Here is a 23,276-nt window from a genome sequence, read left to right on the forward strand (position 1 = left end):
GCAACGAGAGAAATATAAATAGAAAAAGACCCCCAGTAACCAAGGCACTGCAGTGGCATCCACACCACCACTACCTAAGAGCTCTGTGTCTGAGGATGAGGTGGAGATTCTGGCATCCGCTGAGGACCTAGATCTCGCTGGGCCCTCAGACACAATGGATGTCGATAGCACAGGTACTCATCTGGTGGCAGCAGGTGACGCTGCGGCAGACTGCCTCATTGAGTGTTTCATGCCTTTCAGGTCTCATGATCATGTAATCCTCCAGTGGAATTGTGGCGGTTTTTTCCACCACCTGGCTAAGCTACAGCAACTGTTAAGCTTTACACCTGCTCTCTGCACTGTCCTCCAGGAAACCTGGTTCCCGGCAATGCGGACCCCTGCCCTACGTGGCTGTAAGAGATATTACAGGAACTGTAGCGACTATCATAGTGTCAGGTGGAGATTGCGTCATGTCCTGAACTCAGTATGTAGTGAGCCTGTGCCCTTCAAACCCCTCTTGAAGCTGTGGCTGTTAGGATAAGGAGGACACAGGAATAACTGTCGCAATTTATGTCTCCCTCCAGATGGTGCAGTACTCCTGAACATATTGGCTGCACTGATTGATCAACTTCCTAAACCTTTACTACTTTTGGGAGATTTTAACGCGCATAACCCCTTGTGGGGTTATGCTTACTGGCCGAGGTAGGGAGGTCGAAAATTTACTGTAACAACTCGACCTCTGCCTCTGCCTCTGCCTCTCAAATACAGGTGCCCCCACACATTTCAGTGTGACACATGACACGTATTCGGCCATTGATCTCTCGTATTGCAGTCCTGGTCGTCCCCCATCTATCCACTGGAGAGCTCATGACGACCTGTGTTAGTGACCACTTCTCCATCTTCCTGTCACTCCCCCAGCATCATTCCCACGGACGCCTACCCAGATGGGCTCTAAATAAGGCAGATTGGGAAGCCTTCACTTCTGCTGTCACCACTGAATCTCCCCCACATGGTGCCATTGATGATGTCGTTGAGCAGGTCACTACAACAATCGTTTCTGCGGCAGAAAACGCGATCCCTGTTCTTTAGGGTGCCCCAGCGAAAGACAGTCCCTTGGTGGTTGCCGGAAGTCGCTAGGCAATTAAAGAGCTTTGGTGAGCTCCCCAGTGACATAAGTGACACCCTACCCTAGAGCACCTAATAGCCTTTAAGCAGCTCCTTACCTGCGTTTGCCAGCTTATAAAACGATGGAAACAGGAGTGTTGGGAGAGGTATGTGTCGACCATTGGGTGCCATACGTCAAGTTCCCAAGTCTGGATGAAGATCAGAAGTCTTTTTGGGTACCAGACCCCAACAGGTGTCCCTGGCATTGACATCAATAGCATGTTCTCTACTGGTGCAAACGCAGTTGCTGAGCACTATGCTCGAGCCTCTGCGTCGGAGAACTAAACCCCCCCCCCCCCCCCCCCACCCAGCCTTTTGCACCCGCAAACAGAGGAGGGAAAGGAAATAGCCTTTAAGCAGCTCCTTACCTGCGTTTGCCAGCTTATAAAACGATGGAAACAGGAGTGTTGGGAGAGGTATGTGTCGACCATTGGGTGCCATACGTCAAGTTCCCAAGTCTGGATGAAGATCAGAAGTCTTTTTGGGTACCAGACCCCAACAGGTGTCCCTGGCATTGACATCAATAGCATGTTCTCTACTGGTGCAAACGCAGTTGCTGAGCACTATGCTCGAGCCTCTGCGTCGGAGAACTAAACCCCCCCCCCCCCCAGCCTTTTGCACCCGCAAACGGAGGAGGGAAAGGAAAGTCCTCTCGTTCACTACATGACACAGTGAACCCTATAAAGCCCTGTTTACAGAGTGGGAGCTCCTCAGCACCCTTGCACATTGCCCTGACACTGCTCTTGGGCTGGATTGGATCCACAGATGATTAAACATCTCTCGTCTGACTACAAGTGACATCTCCTCATCTTCAACCAGATCTGGTGTGATGGCGTCTTTCCATCACAATGGCAGGAGAACACCTTCATTCCGGTGTTCAAACCTAGCCAAAACCCGCTTGATGTGGATAGCTACCAGCCCATCAGCCTCACCAACTTTCTTTGTAAGCTCCTGGAGTGTATGGTGTGTCGGCAGTTGGGTTGGGTCCTGGAGTCACGTGGCCCAATGGCTCCATGTCTGCGTGGCTTCTGCCAGGGTCGCTCTACCACTGATAATCTTGTGTCCATTGAGTCTGCCATCTGAACAGCCTTCTCCAGGCGGCAACATCTGGTTGCTGTCTTTTTTGACTTACTTAAAGCATACGACAAGCTTGTGACGTCATATCCTTGCCACATTGTGTGGGTGGGGTCTTTGGGGCCCGCTCCCAATTTTTATCCAAATCTTCATGTCACTCCATACTTTCGTGTCCAAGTCAGTGGCTCCCATAGTTCCCCCATATTCAGGAGAATGGCGTTCTGCAGGGATCCGTATTGAGTGTGTCTCTATTTTTAGTGGCTATTAATAGTCTAGCAGCAGCTGTAGGGCTGTCAGTCTCAACTTCTCTGAATGCGGATGACTTCTGCATTTCGTACTGCTCCTCCAGTACTGGTGTTGCTGAGCGGCGCCTACAGGGAGCCATTCACAAGGTACAGTCATGACCTGTAGCCCACTGCTTCCAGTTTTCAGCCTCGAAGTCGTGTGTTATGCATTTCTGTCAGCATCACACCATTCATACAGAACCAGAACTTTACATTAATGACGATCCACTCACTGTAGTGGAGACATATCGATTCTTAGGACCTATTTTCGATGCCCGATTGACTTGGCTACCTCACCTTCGTCAGCATAAGCGGAAGTGCTGGCACCACCTCAATGCCCTCCACTGTCTGAGCAACACCAACTGGAGTGCAGGTCGCTCTGCGCTGCTGCAGCTCTACAGAGCCCTTGTTCAATCCTGCCTTGACTATGGGAGTCTGGTTTATGGTTCAACGGTGCCCTCAGTGTTGTGTTTACTCGACCCAGTGCACCACTATGGTATTCGCCTAGCATTGGGAGCTTCAAGAACGAGTCCGGTGACCAGTGTCCTGGTGGATGCCGGAGTCCCTCCATTGGAGGTTAGTTGTGCACAACTGCTCGCCAGTTATGTTGCACATGTTAGTAGTTCTCCTGCGCATCTGAATTACTGTCTCCTTTTCCCAACGGTGGCAGTTCGTCTCCCGCATCGGTGGCCCAGGTCAGGGCTTAAGATTGCGGTTTGCGCCCAGTACCTTCTGTCTGAAGTGGAGTCTTTCCCGTTACCACCTCTCCTCGAGGTCCATTCACGTACACCTCCTTGGTGTACACCTAGGCCGCAGATTCTTCTGGACGCTTCGCATGGCCCTAAGAACTCCGTTAACCCTGCGGCTGTCTGCTGTCTCTTCCTCGTGATTCTTGACATGTACTGGGGCCATGAAGTGGTTTACACCAACAGCTCAGTGACTGATGGTCACGTAACCTTTGCGTATGTTCATGGAGGATGTATTTAAAACATTTCTTGCCCGATGCCTGCAGTGTGGCCATGTCTTGTGCTCTTGATCACATCCGCTCATGCCCTGGCAAGCCATTTCTCCCGTGTACTGACTCCTTGAGCAGCTTACAATCTATCGATGGGTGCTACCCTTCCCATCCTTTGGTACCGTCCATTTGGGAGTCCATCTATGCCCTGGAACGGTCCCGTCATTCAGTGGTGTTTGTGTGGACCCCAGGACATGTCAGAATCCCAGACAATGGACTTGATGAAAGGCTGGCCAAACAGGCTATGCAGAAACCGATTTATGATATGGGCATCTCCGAAACTGATTTGTGTTCTGTCTTACGCCACTGGGTTTTTCAGCTTTGGGAGACAGAATGGCTTAACAGTACACGAAACAAACTACATGTCATTGAGGAGACTACGAATGTGTGGAAGTCTTCCATGCGGTCCTCGCAGGGAATCAGTTGTCCTCTGCTGGCTCCGCATTGGCCATACGTGGCTAACGCGTGGTTACCTCCTCCGTCGCGAGGATCCACCTCAGTGTTCCTGTGCCTCAGAAATGATGGTTGTCCACTTTTAGCCGCTCTGCGGCGGACTTTTAACTTTCCCAGCACTGTACCCTAGGTGTTGGGCGACAATGCCTCAACAGCAGCTTTAGTTTTAAGTTTATTCGTGAGGGTGGGTTTTATCATTTGATCTAAGTTTTAGTGATTTTAGGGTGGAGGTTTTAATGTGTTGCAGAGAGGTTGGCTTCTCCATTTTATTCTCATGGTCAGCCAGCAATGGTAATATGCTCTCTTGTTTTGATCTCTTCTACATGTTTCTTGCGTCTCTATGTGGTTTTCTTGTGTGATTTTGTCCATCCTAGTGTTTGTAGCTCTTCTGTCTTTCATGTGGTTTTCTCCTAGCAGTATTTTGTATGTCTCAATTATTTTACTCCCACCCTTGTGGAATTATTTTAATTGTGACGAGGGACCGATGACCTAGCAGTTTGGCCCGTACCCCACTCTTTCAGACCAATCAACCAACCAATTTTTCCATTTTTCTTTATCTTCTGTGGTTGCGCCATTACCTGTCCATTTTCCCCTTTCACCTGTTTTCGTTCATCTTACTCCTTATAATTCCATACAGCATTCTTTTACCCCCAGTAACATCCTTTTCCATATCCCATGTGAATTCTTCCCAGTTTTTCATCTCTTCTTCCACAACCATTTTCATACATATTTTTTTTTACTTTCATGGTAATTTCTTTTACTTTCTTCCTTTGTACCTATGATCCATTCATGCCAGGCTTTTTTCGTTCACTGCTTCCTTCATGTGTTCATTCTATTTTGCAACCATGACTTATTAAATTGATAGTTGAGTAATATTCACACCTGCCAGCAACCGCTTTCTTTGGAATTGGAGTTGTTAAATTCTTCTTGAAGTATGAGGACATATACTCTGCCTTATACATGTTGCACACCGAGTGGAATTGTTTAGTCATGGCTGGCTCTCCCAAAAGTATCAGCAGTTGTGAGGGAATGTCATCTAGTCCAGGGCCTTTGTTTCGGATCACACCTTTCAGTGTTCTGCCAAATTCTTCACAGTATCATATCACCATCTCATCTTCATGTACTTCCTCTTCTCTTTCCATATGTTACCTCCACCTTTCAGCGTTCCTTTCTTTGCTTAGTACCAGTTTTCCAGCAGAGCTCTTGCTATTCATAAAGCTGCTTCTGTTTTCTCCATAGATCTCTTCAGTTTTCATGTGTGCAGTACATATCTTTCTCCTTAATTCTGCATGCCCGTGTGGACTTCAATTTGTCCTCTAGCCACTGCTACTTAACCATTTTCCACTTCCTGACAATCTTATCTTTTAAATGTTTGTATTCACTTTCACCTGCTACATTTTTGTATTTTCTTCTTTCCTCAATTAAATTGAAACTCTCGTGTGATATTAAAGATTTCTACTAGGCCTTGTCTTTTTACCTATTACTTGATCCTTTGCTGCATTCACTATTTCGTCTCTCAGATCTGCCCATTCATCTTCTACTGCATTCCTTTCCCATGTTTCAGTCAATCATTGCCCAATGTTCCCTTGGAAACTCTGAACAACCTCTGCTTCTTTCAGTATAGCCAGGTCTCAGCTCCTTAATTTCCTGCCCTTTTTTCCCCAAATTCTTCATTTTTAATCTACAGCTCATAACCAATAAATTGTTGTCAGAGCCCATATCTGCCCCTGGAAATGTCTTAAAATTTAAAATCTGGTTCCAAAATCTCTGTCTTACCACTACGTAATCAGTCTCAAACCTTCCAGTGTCTCTAGGTCGCTACCGCATATGATATTCTTTCATGAATCTTAAATGAAGTGTTAGTGGTGATTAAATTATTCTCTGTGCAAAATTCTATATGTGACTTCATCTTTCATTGCTTTTTCCCAGTCCATATTCTCTTACTATTTTTGTTTGCCTTCCTCTCCCTACTACCGAATTTCAATCGCCCATTACAGTTAAGCTTTCCTCTCCCTTAACTACCTAAATAATTTCTTTTATCTCTTCACACATTCTTTCAATATCTTCTTCCTTGGAACTTGTTGGCATATAAACTTGTACTACTTCGATGGTAGCCATGATCCACCACAGTTTGTTTCTATCTTGGTTTTGATAATGTATTCACTATGATGCTCATAGTAACTTACCCGCATTCCTATTTTCTTGTTAATTGTTAGATTTACCGCATCATTATGTCCATTATTATTTTTATTAATAAATTGGTACTCATCTGACCAGAAGTCCTGTTCCTCCTGCCACTGACCTCCTCTAATTCCCACTACATAGAACTTCAACCCGTCCACTTCCCTTTTAAAATTTTCTAACCTAACTACCCAATTCAGGGATCTAACAATCAGTAGAATGCCAGTTTTATTTTTCCTGATTACGACATCCTTCTGAGTAGTCCCTGCCAGAGGATCCGAATGGAAGACTACTTTACCTTCCGAATATTTTACCCAAGAGAATGCCATCATCATTTAGCCATACAGCAGAGCTGCACGTCATTGAGAAAAGTAATGACTGTAGTTTCACCTTGCTTTCAGCCATATGCAATACCTCCACAGCAAGGCCACATTGGGTGATATTGTGAGACCAGATCATTCAGTTATGCAGATTGTTGTCCTGCAGCTACAGAAAAGCTGCTCCTCCCCCCCCCCCCCCCCCTTTTTCAGGAATCATGTGTTTGCCTTGGCTCTGCACAGATACCCCTCCACTGTTGTTGCACTTACAGTACAGCTATCTGTGTTATAGAGGCACACAAGCCACTCCACTGTGGCAATGTCTGCTGTTCTTGGGGTAGTGTTAAAATTTATAAAATTATGAGACTGATTGCTGGTCATTACTTACCTTCAGGAGTTGAAATTAGTATTGCTGATGTTACGCATACTTTAAAGCACATGACACTGTTGTACTGTTGGAACTTTAGTTTGTTCATCAGAGAGAAGAAAAGGATATCTTGGAGAAGGTTGTAAAGGAACAGCTGGTCACTCAAACCCTAGGATGCGAGGGAACCACCAGTTAAGCTCTGTCTCTTATTCATAAAATTTTTGTACTGAATTAATACTCCATTATTTTGGAAATTGGATCTGGTACATCACTACTCCTCTGGCAATATTTTGACGAAAAACCAAAACCACCCTTTCATTACCAGAGTGAGTGATATCAGATCAACACTGCAAATGATTGTTGAAAATTCATTGTGTTAGCCTACCCATCCTAAAGGTTTGTGTGCCATCTCTGGTTGGCCAGGCTGTATGGGACGGATTAGTTGGTGTGGATGGGATGGCAACTGTCAGAATGCAGCATCTGTTAGTGGTTGGTGGGTTTAATGTGGACAGAGGGGTTTAGGTGGATCCATTGGAGAGGAAATAGCTAACATCCAGGAAGGTGGCATGCTGGGTTGAGGAGAACCAGGTGAAATGGATGAGAGAGAAGGTGTTGAGTTGGAGAAGGTTCTCATCATCCCAACATGTCACCTTCCTGGATGTTGGCTACTTCCTCTCTGATGGATCCACTTACACCCCTCTGTCCACATTAAACCAACCACTAACACTTACTGCATTTTGACAGTTGCCATCCTGTCCACACCAAAAAATCCGTCCCATACAGCCTGAGTCTAGATCATGAAGATATCATACATGAACATGAACCAGACCAGGAGTTTGGGGTTTTGTTCATGGCCCATGAACAGTTTGGCATAGGAGGTTGCCATCTGGTACTCATGGCTGTGCCATGGATTTTTTTAACACCTTCCATTGAAGGAGAAATAGTAGTGTTAGAATATATTTAGTAATTTGTATGAGGCATGAGATCGTAGGTTTTGAGTATGAAGGACATTGGGAGAGCTCATGCTAAATAGCTGTAATACAATTGGCTTGAGGGATATTGGTGTATAAAGAAGTGTCAACAACAGTGATGAATAGGGGTCCAGGAAGTAAAGAGGTGGGGATGGTGGAGAGCCGGTTAGTGTATTTGATATGGGGGGCTAGACTTTTGGGTGTTCATTGGAGGTGTTGCTCAATGACGGCCGAAATTCTTCCATGTAGAAGGTGGGTGTGCAGGGTATCATGGGATGAGGAGGGAAATGTATACAGTCTCCCAAAGCTACAAACTCCTGGTCTTCCCTGTTCCACCTCCTTTCCGGGCCACTTTGCGTACACCCCCATGGTGTGTTCCTCGCCCTTACCTTCGGCTCGACTTGGCACAGGGCCCGAAGGACTCAGTCCCTCCAGAGGCCTTCCGCCGCCACTTTTATTCCATCCTGGCCACGTATCAGGGCTCTGGAATTGTTTACACTGACGGTTCGATGGTTGCTGGTCGTGTCGGTTATGCACTCACTCTAGGGGACCATTCCGAACAACATTCCTTGGCAGCTGGCTGCAGCGTTTACACTGCTGAGCTGGTCGCCATCTTTCGAGCCCTAGAGTATATCCGCTCCTGCTCAGGTGAGTCCTTCGTTATCTGTAGCGACTCCCTGAGCGGTTTACGAGCTCTCGACCAGTGTTTTCCTCGTTCTCGTCTAGTGTTGGCCATCCATGAGTCCCTGCATACTCTTGCGCGTTGCGGCCGCTCTATGGTCTTTGTGTGGACCCCCGGTCACGTCGGTATCCCGGGCAATGAACGTGTTGACCGCCTGGCCAAACAGGCCACCAGTGAACCCACCCTGGACATTGGCCTCCCGGCGACTGATTTGCGGGCCCTATTACGCCGCAAAATTTTCGATTTATGGGACGCTGAATGGCGAAACCTGCCCGTACCAAACAAACTCCGTCGTATCAAGGCGTCGATGACTGTGTGGCGGTCGTCCATTCGGGTCTCCTGCCAGGAGTCTGTTGTCCTCTGCCGGCTGCGCATTGGGCACACTCGGCTGACACACGGCCACTTATTGCGCCGTGAGGACCCACCTCTGTGTCGCTGTGGCTCCGTTTTCTCTGTGGTGCACATTTTATTGGTGTGTCCGCTTTTAGCTGTGCTCAGGCAGACGTTCGCACTGCCTGACACGCTCCCTGCCCTTTTATCTGATGACCCTGCTATGGCTGGCTTAGTTTTACGTTTTATTCGGGCAGGGGTTTTTTATCATTTAATCTAAGTGTTTCTGTTTTATCTTATTGTTTTGTGTGGATTCTGGCCTTTGGCCTCCGGTTTTAAACTGATTTTTTAATGTGTTTTAAGTGGTTGGCTTTTCCTTTTTATTTCTATGGTCGGCCAACCACCGTCACACACTGTGTGATTTTAGTTCGTTTTGTCTGGTCTTTGTCTGTTTCTCTTGTTCTGTGTCGTCTGTGCTCTATTCTGTTAATCGTTTTTTATTCTCCGTGGGTGTTTTTAGTACTTGGTAAAAGGGGCCGATGACCGTAGCAGTCTGGTCCCTTTAATCCCACAAACCAACCAACCAAACCCCTGGTCTGGTTCAGATTTGCTCACATCTTCATGATCTAGACTCAGGGCCAAGACGCCCTATCCTCATTCTTTACAACCTCAATTCCTTCTCCCATCCTCTTCACCAGTTCTTCCTCAACTCAGTGCGCCACCTTCTTGGACATTGACCTCCTCTCTGTTGGCTCCATTCACACATCTGTCCACATTAAAACCACCAACAGTACTTCTTTTCAACGTCTGTCATCCCTTCCACACCAAAAATCCCTCCCGTACAACCTGGCCACTCTGGGATGGCGTATCTACAATGATAAGGAAGTTCTTGTCCGATATGCTGAAGGTCTCACAAAGGCCTTCCCAGACCCGGTCCACAAACGGATTTCCCGTACTCTGTCTCCACACACCCTCGATCCTCCCACCACCCCAAGAATCAGATACAAAGGAGCACCCCTCTATGTCACCCAATACTGCCCCAGACTGGAACAACTGAACCACATCCTTTGTCGATGCTTTAATTACAAGTATCTGTCATCATACCCTGAAATGAGTGACATTCTACCCAAGATCCTTCCCATCCCTCCAAATGTTGTGTTCCATTGCCCAACCCTCACAGCATGCTAGTCCATCCCTATGCCCACTCCCAATCCCAGCCCCTTGCCCCAGGAAACGCAGGTGCGAGATCTGCCCATTCCACCCACCCAGCACTTCGTACTCCAGTCCTGGCACAGGCTTGTCCTACCCCACCAAACACTGGGCCAGCTGTGAAGGTAGCCATGTCATATACCAGCTCTGCTGCAATTGTTGCACAGCTTTTTATATTAATATAACTATCAATTAGCTGTCCTCCGGGATGAGTGGCCACTGTCAAACTGTGGCCAAGAGCAAAGTGGTCCACCTTGTGGCACAACATGGATATGAGTGTCACATGGTTGATTTCAATGGCTGCTTCACAGCCCGACCCATCTTGATCCTCCCCTCCACCATAAGTTTTTCTGAACTGTGCAGTTAGGAGTTATCCTTACACCACATTCTCCACTCGGAAATTATCCTGGCCTCCACCTATTGTGATGTACTGTCCACACGCCTTCCATCCAACAGTTTCTGCCCCCTCTGTCCTATGACTTCCTCCCAGTTCCCAGTTCACACCCCCTTACTCTCACTGTGTCACTCTGCCATCGCACCCGCCTTTTTTCCCCCCTTCTCTGTCCCCTCTCCTTTTTTGGTCCCCATCCTCCCCCGTCTCTCCTCCATAGCCGCCCAATGCTGCAAGTGGCACCATTGTTCTGCCACCATCTAGTTCCTGCACACTCCACCATGCAGTGCTGACTTCTCTCCCCCACCCCACCCCCGCCCGCCCCCCATATGCTTCTATTCCTCCCCATCACCCTTCCACTTCCCCCTTCCCCTTCCCTACCCCGCTGCAGTTTGGTTCTGTGTACACCATGACAAAGTTGCATTCTGGCTGGAGTAGTCAGAGATAGAGGTCATGTGTGCGCTACATGTGCTTACTCCTGTAAATGTGAGTGTGTTTTCCTTTTTGAAGAAGGCTTTCATCGAAAGCTCAAATCTGTATCAGTTTTTTTTGTCTTGTCTGTCCGCAACTCGACTTTTCGTCTTTATGGTGAGCAGCAATCTATTCTTTTCGTAACATTGTTGATATTCCAACCTGGACTTTCCATTGTTTAATGATTAACGATATGTATGCCACATATTTGTCTACAGACTGAAAAAATAAAATTTTTGAGAAAAGTTTCCCCTTTGGTTTATTATGTTTGACAGTGGACGTAACCTACTCTTGAGAACAGTCTTTCAGATGCTGACTATGTGGCTACATGGCTCAAATGTTTAAGTTTTATAATAATAACCCTAATGTTAGGACTGTTTCTGTTCTGGTTTGCAAGTTATTCTTTTCTTCTGATATTTTGTAAAAATTCTTTACAAAGCAAACACATTTATTTTCATGAAAACTGAACTCTTCATTTCAGTTCCATTTGATGAAGATGAAAAGGACAAATCTGTCTGGTTCCTTGATCATGATTACCTGGAGAACATGTACGGCATGTTCAAGAAAGTTAATGGTGAGTGCACGTTAGAAATAGTAGAGTCCTTGCAGACAAACATATTTGTAGTTTAAGAATTGGCATTGATATTTTATTTGTCTGTTTCACGTGTCTCATAAATTTACGGTTTTTGTTTGCTCTTACAAGAACATAGATCGGCAGTTAACCATCTTTTTCCATTTATTTATCTGTGGCATGTTAAATGTAATAAGGTACCTAACCTGCACTCTGCATTCTTATTAAACATACTGAAGTTTGTATGTCTTTCAGTCTCAGTTGGTGAATTTTTAGTGTGCTCAATTGTACCTTTGTCATGAAACACTAAATGGCTATAGTTAGATGGGTAGTTATTTATTTATTTAGTTAGTTAGTTTCATGGATCATTGCTATGGTAAATCGTAATGATATGAAACAAATCATTTTATATCCACATCACAAATTTTTTTGTAAATGATACCTACTAGCTGATCATTTACAGGTATGGTGTTTATTATTATTATTGTTGTTGTAGAAATTTTTCTAGAGAATTGAAGGTGTTGCCCAAGAGAGAATTTTTCAGTGTTTTTAAAAAAAATGTTTTACGAGGTGTGTCTGTGAAGTAAAGGGACTGATGCTGCCTCAGAATAAGTACACCTCCACCGAAGATAACAACCAAATATCTGTGAAGTGTGAAGCCTTTTCAGTAGTATCCAGCATCTCTGGTGTCTGTAGACATGTCAGTGTGGTTGGGGCCTTTGTTTGTGTGAGAGCTGTTAGTTTGTTTTGTGGGAAAGTCACACCTTGTATATCACTGGTTAAGAGACCAAAAATATTAGTTGCTGCATTGTGCACCCCTTTTTGTACCAAAGTAATGTGGTGTAATGAGAATCATTTTTTTCCAGGTAGTGTAATCATGTATATCATTGTTCATTTTGAACTGCAGTGGGTTATTTACAATTAACTTTGTGAGAGAATAAATAGTTATTGTGAAGCAGTAGTCAAAATGCCTAACTTCTTAAACAGATGGCTAAAGATGCTTGTGGGTGAGTGCCACATAATACTGTATTTACTCGAATCCAAGCCGCACTTTTTTCCGGTTTTTTTTTAATCCAAAAAACAGCCTGCAGCATAGAATCGAGTGCAAAGTAAGCGGAAGTTCTGAAAAATGTTGGTAGGTGCCGCCACAACTAACTTCTGCCGTCGAATATATGTAGCGCTACACAGGCGTGCTTTGCAGGCACAAAGATAAATACTGGCGCCAAAACCTCTGCGTGTCCCCCCCCCCCCCCCCCAAGTTTCGACCACTGCATTTTCATACATTATCCAATGAAGTAAATACAAATTCTGTATTATTCATCTTCGAATGTAGCAGCATTTCAATGTACTACGAAAATCTGACTGGCAAGACTGAGATGTTTGTCAATATGGCCAAGTCTGTTCTGAATTTTTTCCTTCCTGTGAGAAGAGATGGTTGCTAATAGGAACTTTTATGAACTGTGAATCACATGCAGTATTCTCTTCACCATAAGAATAATATGAATATAAACATTTTGCCATGTATTGTTTCGTGTTTGCTGCTATCTCATTTAAATCCTTTCTGCCCAATAAACTACAAAACTAGAGCGCAACAATAGCAAACGCGGAAGAATATATGAATCATGTCATGTTTATATTCGTATTATACTTATGCCTAATAGTGATACAGTCAGAAATGAAGCATGGCAATTGGCTAGATTTTTAAATCTAAGATGACTCTAATTTCTGTGCAGAATGATATGTACTAAAGAGGCGTCTGCAAAGATTTTCAAACGGAGAAAATTTTCCGCTAAACTCTCGTTCAGAACGTCTATCATACGCAGTATATTATTTGGTTCTTGTTGATCATTATCAAAGAAAGCAGCAGTTTAAGTAACAACAAATAGCAATCTCTTGCCATTGTTTCGCTAATGAGACGATTCCTCTCTCTCTCTCTCTCTCTCTCTCTCTCTCTCTCTCTCTCTCTCTCTTTTTTAGCGGCGGTAGCGTGCACAAAAGCAAGCCATGCCGCGAGTGGCGACAGGCCGTAAACACTCATTATCAGAATGGGACAAACAGTGCATGACACAGTACAATAATGCATTTTCAGCTTAGAGTGACGTAAACACCTATAACAAAGAGAACGGCGCTTATCAGATCAAAGAAAAATAAGCAATCAATTCAAACCAGACAAAGCATGTGAAAAAGGAAGGGTACCCGTGTAAATACGGACGGAGCGCCTGACGCATAGCAATGTCTACCTGGTAAAGCTTAACTGCTAAGCTTAAGACTCGAACCAAACTACTGTAGCTGTATCGTCATTCATTAGACCTAAATTGTGGTTCCTCTTACAATGGACCAACTTTGTTTCGATTTGGAGGTGCGGCCTAAAACTTTTCTCTCCCCTTGAATTTCGAGTCTCAAATTTCAGGTGCGGCTTAGATTTGGGAAAATTTTTTTCCTTGATTTCGAGTCTCATTTTTCAGGTGCGGCTTGGATTAGAGTGTGGCTTAGATTCAAGTAAATACGGTATTCTTACAGCACAGATTTGAGCATGTGGCTTTGTTTTAGGAGTTCCAAAATGTGCCTTTTCCAGTGTAAGTACTGATCACTAGCGACGTCTAAGAGGTTTGAAATTTCGACGCAGTTTATTATTTCCTATCATTGGTGTAGCATCCCTATGTGTGCAGAACCTGAATTTCTTGTGATTTTTAAAACTGAGGGTGTGAGGTATTGCTGTATGTATGTATGTATGTACAGATTATTACAATACTAGTGTCGTCTGCAAAAAGAACTACTGTAATTCTGCTTGTTGTATATTAGATGGAAGATTGTTTATCATTATGAGGAAGAATATCAGACCTAAGAGTGAGGCTTTGGAACCTCATACATGATTTCTCCCTGTTCAGAATAATGTCCCTGGACTATATTGATTGAATTACTAAGTACAACTTCCTTAATTATGTTGATTAGATATGACATTATACACTAGTCAGCTATACCATCAATCTCACAAAACCTCAGTTTGTCTAATAGAGTATTGTGATTCACACAGCCAAATGCCTGAGATAGGTTTCAAAAAATACCAACTGGTGCAATTTTGTCATTTAATACTTGTAAAATGTGGCTAGTAAACATATAAACAGCACTCTTAACAGAGGAACTCTTCTGTAATAAAAAGAAAACTGTGATTTACTGAGGATATTATTGTTGCTCAGGTGTGATACTAGTCTAGAATACATCACCTTCTCAAAAATTTTGGAAAAAGATGTCAGTAGTGAAACAAGTTGGTAGTTATTGACATCTCTCCAATCCTATTTCTTATAGAAGGGTTTAACGAAGACATAGTTCAATCTCTCTGGAAAAATGCCTTGAATCAGTGATGCATTACATATTTCAGATAACACACGGCTTACTATATGGGAACAAATCTTCAGTACTCTATGGAAAACACCACCAAATCCAGATGGTCATTTATTTTTGAGATAATATATTAATTCACTAAATTTCAGGAGGAGAACTTGGTGAGGCATTCATACGATCAAATTTTTTGAAAGTTGCTTTTCCAACATACTACCGTGATTTTTGTCTCACAGTATTTGGCCCTGTATTTTCTACTACGTGTAAGAAATGATTGTTAAATACATTTGCTACCTGTGGTCCATCATTTGTAGCCCTTCCATTTAATTCAGCAGTGATGTTATCCTATTCCATGGCTAGTTGTCCTGTTTCTCTGCCTCAAATCTGTTGTCGGACTTGCTGATTTCGGACATATTGTGCATGTTCCTTGACCTTTTAATAGCTTTGCTTAATAGTCTTAAGTAGTTCTTGTAGTGTGCGACTACTACAGGCTCTTGTCTTTCTCTTGCCAATAGAACCCTTTCCCTTACACAAGAAAGTGCTGAGGGGTAATGTCTCCAAATTTTTGTGTGAAAACTCTAAAGCTTTTTCAATAAAACAAATGTTATTCACATTCTACATCATTATTCTTCATGTCTACATACTTACTTCTCAACAAGGTCACCATGGCAACAGACACATTTTCCCAACGAGACCAATTTTTTGATACCATCACTGTAGAATGTTTGACTTTGTTGACAGAGCCACAACCTTGTCTGTGCCACAGTGCTTCATCGCTATCAAATTGAAATCCTCAAAGGTGTTCTTTAAGTCTTGGAAACAGATGAAAATAGGATGGATCCAAGTCGGGGCTGTATGGAAGATAATCAATGGCAGTGAACCCAAGGCATTGGGTTGTAGCAGATGTTGCAGCACTCGTGTGTGGTCAGGTTTTGTTATGCTGAAGTAGAGGGTGCTCCATGTGTGGATGAACTCTTCGAATTTGGAACTGTATTACAGAATGCTGTTACTCGCACGCTGGCATAGTTAAGTTACACACAGACATGTTACCCACTAAAATCCTGAGCCCTCTGGCCACAGAGCACTAAAAGTACACTGAGGTGGCAAAAGTCTTTCAGTAGCGATACACACACATTCAGGTGGTAGTAGTATCACATACACAAGGTATAAAAGGGTACTGCATTGGTGCTGTCATTTGTACTCAGGTGTTTGATGTGAAAAGGTTTCTGACATGGTTATGGCTGCATAATGGGAATTACCAGACTTTGAACATGGAAAGGTAGTTTGAGCTAGACACATGGGGCATTCCACTTTGGAAAATGTTAGGGAATTCATCATTTCCAGATCAACAGTGTCAATAGTGTGCTGAGAATATCACATTTCAAGCATTACCTCTCACCACAGACAGTGGAGCAGCTGACAAGCTTCACTTAACAACTGAGAGCAGTAATGTTTGTGTGCAATTGTCAGTGCTAACAGATACTGCCTGAAATAACTGCAGAAATCAATGTGGGATGTACAGCAAATGCATCAGTTAGGACAGTGCAATGAAATTTGGCATTAATGGGCTATAGTACCAGATGACTGATGTGAGTGGCTTTGCTAACAACACATGGCCTGCAGTGCTTCTCCTGGGCATATGACCATATTGTTTGGACAGTCAGATGAGTCCTGGTTTCAGTTGGTAAGAGCTGATAATAGAGCTTGATCATGGCACAGACGTCATGAAGCCATGGACCCAGGTTGTCAACAGGTTCTGTGCAAACTGATGGTGGCTCCATAATGATGCGGGCTTTGTTTACTTGGAATGGGCTGGGTCACTGACTGGAAACTATTATTTTTGGCTACTTGGAAACCATTTGCAGTCATTCATGGACTTCATTTTCCTGAACAACAAATGAAATTTTTATGGATGACAATGCGCCATGTCACTGGCCCACAATTGGTTTCAAGAACATCCTGGACATTCGAGCGAATGATTTGGTTGCTCAGATCACCCGACGTGAATCCCATCGAACATTTATGGGATGTGATCAAGAAGTCAATTTGTTCACAAAATCCTGCTTCAGAAACACCTTTACAATTATGGACGACTCATTATTTACACAGGGGACTTCCAACAACTTTTTGAGTCCATGCCATGTCGAGTTGCTGCACTACACTGGGCAAAAGGAGACCCAACACAATATTTGGAAGTGTCCAATTAATTTTGTCACCTCATTGTATGTAGAACATGAGGAATAAAGATGTAGAATGTTAGTAACATTTGTTTTATTTAAAAAGCCTTACCATATTTATTCGAATCTAAGCCGCTCTCGACTCTAAGCCGCACCTGAAAAAGAGACTCGAAATCAAGGAGAAAAAAATTTTCCCGAATCTAGCCGCACCTGAAATTTGAGACCCGAAATTCAAGGGGAGAGAAAAGTTTTAGACCGCACCTCCAAATCGAAACGAAGTTGGTCCATTGTAATATGAGACACAATTTAGGTCGAATGAATGACGATACAGCTACAGTAGTTTGGTTTGAGTCGTTAGCTTAGCAGTTAAGCTTTACCAGGTAGCCATTGCCATGTGTCAGGCACTCGGTCCGTATTTGTACGGGTACCCTTCCTTTTCCTCGTGCTTCGTCTGGTTTGAATTGATTGCTTAATTTTCTTTGATCTGGTAAGTGCCGTTCTCTTTGTTATAGGTGTTGATGTCACTCTAAGCTGGAGATGCATTACTGTACTGTTTCACGCATTGTTTGTCGCATTCTGATAATGAGTGTTTACGGCCTGTCGCCGCTCCCGGCACGGCTTACTTTTGCCCGTGCTACCGCCGCTTTAAAAAAAAAAAAAAAAAGAGAGAGAGAGAGAGAGAGGAATCGTCTCATTAGCGAAACAATGGCAAGAGACTGCTATTTGTTGTTACTTACACTGCTGCTTTCTTTGATAATGATCAACAAGAACCAAATAATAGACTGCGTATGATTGAAGATGTTCTGAACGAGAGTTTGACGAAAATTTTTCTCCGTTTGAAAATCTTTGCAGACGCCTCTTTAGTACACTACATTCTGCACAGAAATTAGTCATCTTAGATTTAAAAATCTAGTCAATTGCCGTGCTTCATTTCTGACTGTATCACTATTCAGCATAAGAATAATACGAATATAAACATGACATGATATGTATATTCTTCCGCGTTTGCTGTTGTCTCACTCTAGAGTCTAGTTTCGTAGTTTATTAGGCAGACAGAATTTAAATGAGATAGCAGCAAACACGAAAGAACACATGGCAAAATGTTTATATTCGTATTATTCTTATGGTGAAGAGAATACTGCATGTGATTCACAGTTCATAAAAGTTCCTATTAGCAACCATCTCTTCTCACAGGTAGGAAAAAATTCAGAACGTAGAGTTGGTCATATTGCCAGTCGGATTTTCGTAGTACATTGAAACGCTGCAACATTCGAAGATGAACAATACGGAATTTGTATTTACTTCGATGGATAATGTATGAAAATGCAGTGATCGAAACTCGGGCCGGAGGAAAAAAGCTAGTCTTCCATCTTTTTAAAAAAAAAAAAATATTTACTGGTGCAGAGGTTTTGGCGCCAGTATTTATCTTTGTGCCTGCAAAGCATGCCTGTGTAGCGCTACATATATTCGACGGCAGAAGTTAGTTGTGGCAGCACCTACCAACATTTTTCAGAACTTCAGCTTACTTTGCACTCGATTCTAGGCTGCAGGCGGTTTTTTGCATTACAAAAACTGGAAAAAAAGTGCGGCTTGGATTCGAGTAAATACGGTAAGTGTTTTCACCTCTAGTGATCCATGGTTTTATACATGGCTGTTCAATGCCCTTTTGGATTAGCTTGTGCAGAAAGCTATTTTCAAATAATTGTATGAATTCATCATGGAATAGAAAATTTAAGGTCAGCAATTGGGTCATTATAAATTTCATCCCAGGTCATCCTGTGTGAAGTATTCATAAAACGTTTATTGTGGAGTCATTATTTATTGTAACTGATTTCCACTGAAGAGTATCATTACTGGAGTATCTTATTTACCCTAACTGTGCATCATGCTTCCCCTGTGGTGTTGGGGGCTAGAATAGACCCACGGCCATTCCTTGCCAGTCATAAGAGGCAACTAATTGGAGTCTTTCTAATTAGTCATGTTTTTACCCTTATATTTTGACTATTCTTTGGACTTCTGAAGGCTTTCACGCGTTTTGTTTTTTATTTAATGCTTTTTCCCCTCTACTTTTTTGGCTAGTCCCCATTTTGGTGTTTGGCCTCCACTTTCCAAATTTTATAGAAGTGCTGGTCGTTTGGGGAAGACTGCCTTACTGAGGTGCATTAACTCCCCACTGTGCATTGTTATCTTCTGCACCTACCCCATAATGTGGATCTATCTTTGCACCCAAAATCCAGTGTGGTAACCAGTCAGCAGCTACTCTGTCAGGTGGTCTTTGTCTTGGTGGGGTGATGAACACAGGGAGAGCCTCTGATTGGAGTGAGTGCCAACATAGTGAATGATCGACAATGAAACGGATTGAACTTAATGATGGCCGTGCCAACATGCCTGTGTCTACTGTCAGGAGCAGTGATTTTAATGAGGAGGTTACAATCGTATGGCGTTTCTGGCTTTGACCGCATCCCAAGACGAGATCCAGATAAGGAGAAATGGAAGTGGACAGTTTGCTGAGTTCTTGGTTTCTTTCCATACTGACAGTGAATCTTTCGCTAAAACAAAGCCACTGTTCTTCATTGAAAATCAGTTTGCGGAGGTTGCTGCAATAGTGAAGATGAGAAATGGATCTTTTCTGATCAAAATATCGATTACCTACCAACCACGGGCCTGTGTCAAGATAAGAGATATACTGGCCACCATTTCTCCTCCTAACAAGCTCAGTAGAATTCAAGGTGTTACCTTCCATCGATACCAAACACAACAACATGAAGAGCTGTGTGCTAATCTGGCGCAACGTGGAGTCCATTTTGTTCGCTATATCCAGAGGGGACCCAAGTATAATAGAGTAGGCACTGGAGCTTTTATCCTGGCCTTCGAAGGCAACATTTTGCCTGATAAGCTTAAGGCCATGGTTCTCAGGTGTGATGTCAGCCTTTATTTTCCTCCTGTGGTGAGATGTTTTAGGTCCTAAAGGTTCGGACACATTTCCTTCACCTGTACTAATAAGGCTACATGTAGAGCATGTGGGCTGGCATTCAATGAGGCAGCCTTTGTGACCCCCCACCCCCACCCCAGTTTTATTGTAAACTGTCTGGAACTGCACCCTCCTCTTTCACCGCAATGCTGTTTTCAAGAGGGAGAAGGAAATTCAAGAGTACGAAATACCTAACCACCTGTCTTATCAAGATGCAAAGTAAAAGTTTGAAAGACTGATATGGTCAAAAATTTTGAGACTGTTGTCACAGTCCATATCTCACTCAATGACAAGGTCTTGCAAGACACCTCAGGGCCCTGGTCATATTCCAGGGCCTGTCCTACAGTTGGGGGAGGGAATTCAGCTCCCTCATTCCGTACACCTATAACATGGTTCCTGCTCCATTGGTGTAGCCAGAGGTGCCCGGTCGCCCTCTGGCGTCATCAGGTAAGAGCACACATATCAAGATATCTACCTCTCAAGATAATGACCAGTAGCTACAGGTCGTGGGCCAAAGAAAAATATGGTCCTCTTCACTCCTGGAAGGTTAAATGGGAAAATCTTCACAGAAATTGAAGGATAAGCAGAAAGATAAACTACTTTCTGAGGCTTCGGATGTTTCACACACCATCCCTGCAGATGTTGAGTGTATGCACACAGACACCAGATCTCCCAATTAGGTGGATTATAACCTGGTAGTGAAGTAATCACACCCATCTCTTCCATTCGCCACTTTCTCAGACCTGACTCCAGTGCTCCTTCAGTGGAACTCTAATGACCACTACTCCATAATCTAATGGCTGCTTACTCCGTAATAGGCATAGCGCTACATGAAACGTGGTTTATGATAATACATCTCCCTGCTCTGAAAAACAACAAACCCTACTATACCAATCATGTTAATGCCGAGAGAGTGCAATGACGCTATGTCTCACAGAGGCCAAGTACTAGAATACCTCCTTTCGGAATTGTACATCTGCCTACTCAAAACTGGAGCTGCAACATACTTCAGTGCGGCCCAAAGAACATACTCAATTATCGATCTCACAGTTTGCAGCCCAAGTATCTTACCCCTGATTCAGTGGCCCATCCATGGCGATCTTTGTGACAGCAACCATTTTCCTTCACTGTAGTGTCCACTTGCAGTAATTACTATCCTCATTTCTTGACCCACAAACAGCTTATTGAGCGTGCCTTCTAGCCTTCCGTGCATAGTGGGAGCTGCGCAGCGGTTTGGGAGTGTGTCGAAAACAGCCCCTGGACCTAACAAAATCCACATCCAAATCCTCAAACATCTTAGTGCCAACAGCATGAGACATATCCTTGGGCTTTTTAATCATATTGGTGGGAAGGTATTATTATTCCTGTCCTGAAGCTGGGAAAGGACCTATATATTTTAACTAACTACCAGCCAATCTCTCTAACAAAGGGGCTTTGTAAGCTATTGTAGTGAATGGTCAACCACCATCTTTGTTCCCCCCACCCCCTCAGAGGGGGCTTGCCACTCTTCGGTGCAGCATCTTTTCCCTTCCGTGCTGCATGTCTATCCTCTTGCTATTCTCTTTCCTCCCTCTTGGGGAACATGTCTGAGGTGTTATTGGGAATGTTCCGCATCGTCTGTTGCTGGCATTGCTTTTTCTCTCCCTTTTCCTTTGTGTGTGTCCCTTCTCCTCTCGTTCCTCTGCTTCAGCTTATGAAGATCCTCTTTTTCGTCTTGCTCCCTGTGCGCTCCTGAAGGCCGACCCATGCAACTGATGCGTAACAGGTGACTGGGTAACGTGTAATTCCCAGCCCCGGTTCGACAGTTAGGGTTGGCACACACCCCCTGGTACAGGCCAGACCCAGGAAGGGATGATTGCCTGAGCTGCAACTTCCCCAGATTGCCAATTGGCCCCTCTATGAGGTGTTCAGGAGGAGTGACCTGAGGTGTGAACAATCAACTAAGGCAGGTGCACACCCTTGTGAAAGGGGCCATCAGTTGGAAGGAGTGCACCATCGGAGACGCTGGCTATCATGGGGATTTTCTCACAATGAGCCAATCATCTTCACAATAAGTGTCTACAAAACATAAATGTAATGAGGCTAACGATTCAAAGACCCTTCCTGCTGCACCACGGTTCCTCCTGGTCTCACATACTGAAGACGGTCAGTCCTTTGGCATGGTAAATCCGTTTATTATTCAGAAAGGTGTTGGTGCAATTGTCGGCCCTGTGAAATCCTGCTCTCGTTTATGGAATAGCACTTTGCTTTTGGAGACTACTTCTGATTCTCAAGCACAATTGCTGGCAGCCTCACTCCTCCATGGCTATCCTGTTTGTGTTTAGGTCCATTGAATGCTGAATTCTTCCAGTGGTGTTATATACATAAGGCTGCTCAATGGTCTGCCAAGTGCCTGCAGTGTATACTCTAGATAGTTGGTCGCCATATCTCAGGCTTTGTGGTGTGTCAAATCCCTGGCCACAAAGAACTTTCTGATGTGTAGCGATTCCACAAGTTGCTTAAAAGGCATATCCCTATGCTATCCCAAAAATCTTTTGGCTGCCAACATCCAGGACCTACTTGTTGACCTATACAGCTGTGGGTAGACAATGACCTTCATCTGGACCCTGAGCCCCACATTCCAGGAAATGAACTTGCTGACCGTCTAGCTAAAGATGCAACTGCAGGAGATCAACTTTATATTGGAATGCCAGGCACCGTCTTATGATTACGTCAACACAATATTTTAAGGCTCTGGGAATTGGAATGGTAGGCTACTATGACCCAAAACAGGTTGAGCGATTAAAGGTTCCACTAAGATGTGGCATACATCTCTCCAGGCCTCTCGGAAAGATGCCACACATCGGCCACACGAGGCTCACCCAAGAGTTCCTTCTGGGTCAGTAGGATCCTCCTCATTGCAACTGTGGAAGACAGGCATGATAATGCATGTTCTTGTTGAGTGCACCCTGCTGGACGCTCTGTACCACACTCTGAACTCTTCTACAGCCACTGCCAAAGTGTTATATTCCTGAGAGAGAGCGGATTTTACACTAAACTATAATTCTCCTCCACTTTCAGCACTAGGGGTGAATGTGGGGGGAGGGGGGGAGCAAGCCTCCCCCTGCGGCGGGTGCCCGCCATGCGACTGCAGGTTACCCTCCCCCCCCCCACCCCCCACCCCCACCCCCCTTCCCTTCCACCCTCCTCTTATTGTGCCTTTAGACCTTCCTGTGCAAGATGCTGCTTGGATTATCTCTTTTCTTTTACCTATCATGTTACTACTACTGTCATGCCCTTTTTCAAACTCTTTGATTGTTTATATAGTGGGAGTAGCCAAGTCCCCACTTG

The 23,276-nt window shown here is 44.1% G+C and overlaps 1 protein-coding gene across 1 annotated transcript in view; it reads left to right on the forward strand.

The window, feature by feature from the left end:
- The window catches only part of LOC126235728 (26S proteasome non-ATPase regulatory subunit 7), a 59,579-nt gene that overhangs the window by 19,479 nt on the left and 16,824 nt on the right, over window positions 1–23,276 (forward strand). The window contains exon 2 of the mRNA XM_049944503.1: window positions 11,370–11,462. Coding sequence (XP_049800460.1) covers window positions 11,370–11,462 — 93 coding nt within the window. The remainder of the gene's footprint in view (window positions 1–11,369; window positions 11,463–23,276) is intronic.

The sequence above is a fragment of the Schistocerca nitens genome, chromosome 2 (genome assembly GCF_023898315.1).
Source record: "Schistocerca nitens isolate TAMUIC-IGC-003100 chromosome 2, iqSchNite1.1, whole genome shotgun sequence".
In the NCBI taxonomy this organism is placed as follows: Eukaryota; Metazoa; Arthropoda; class Insecta; order Orthoptera; family Acrididae; genus Schistocerca; species Schistocerca nitens.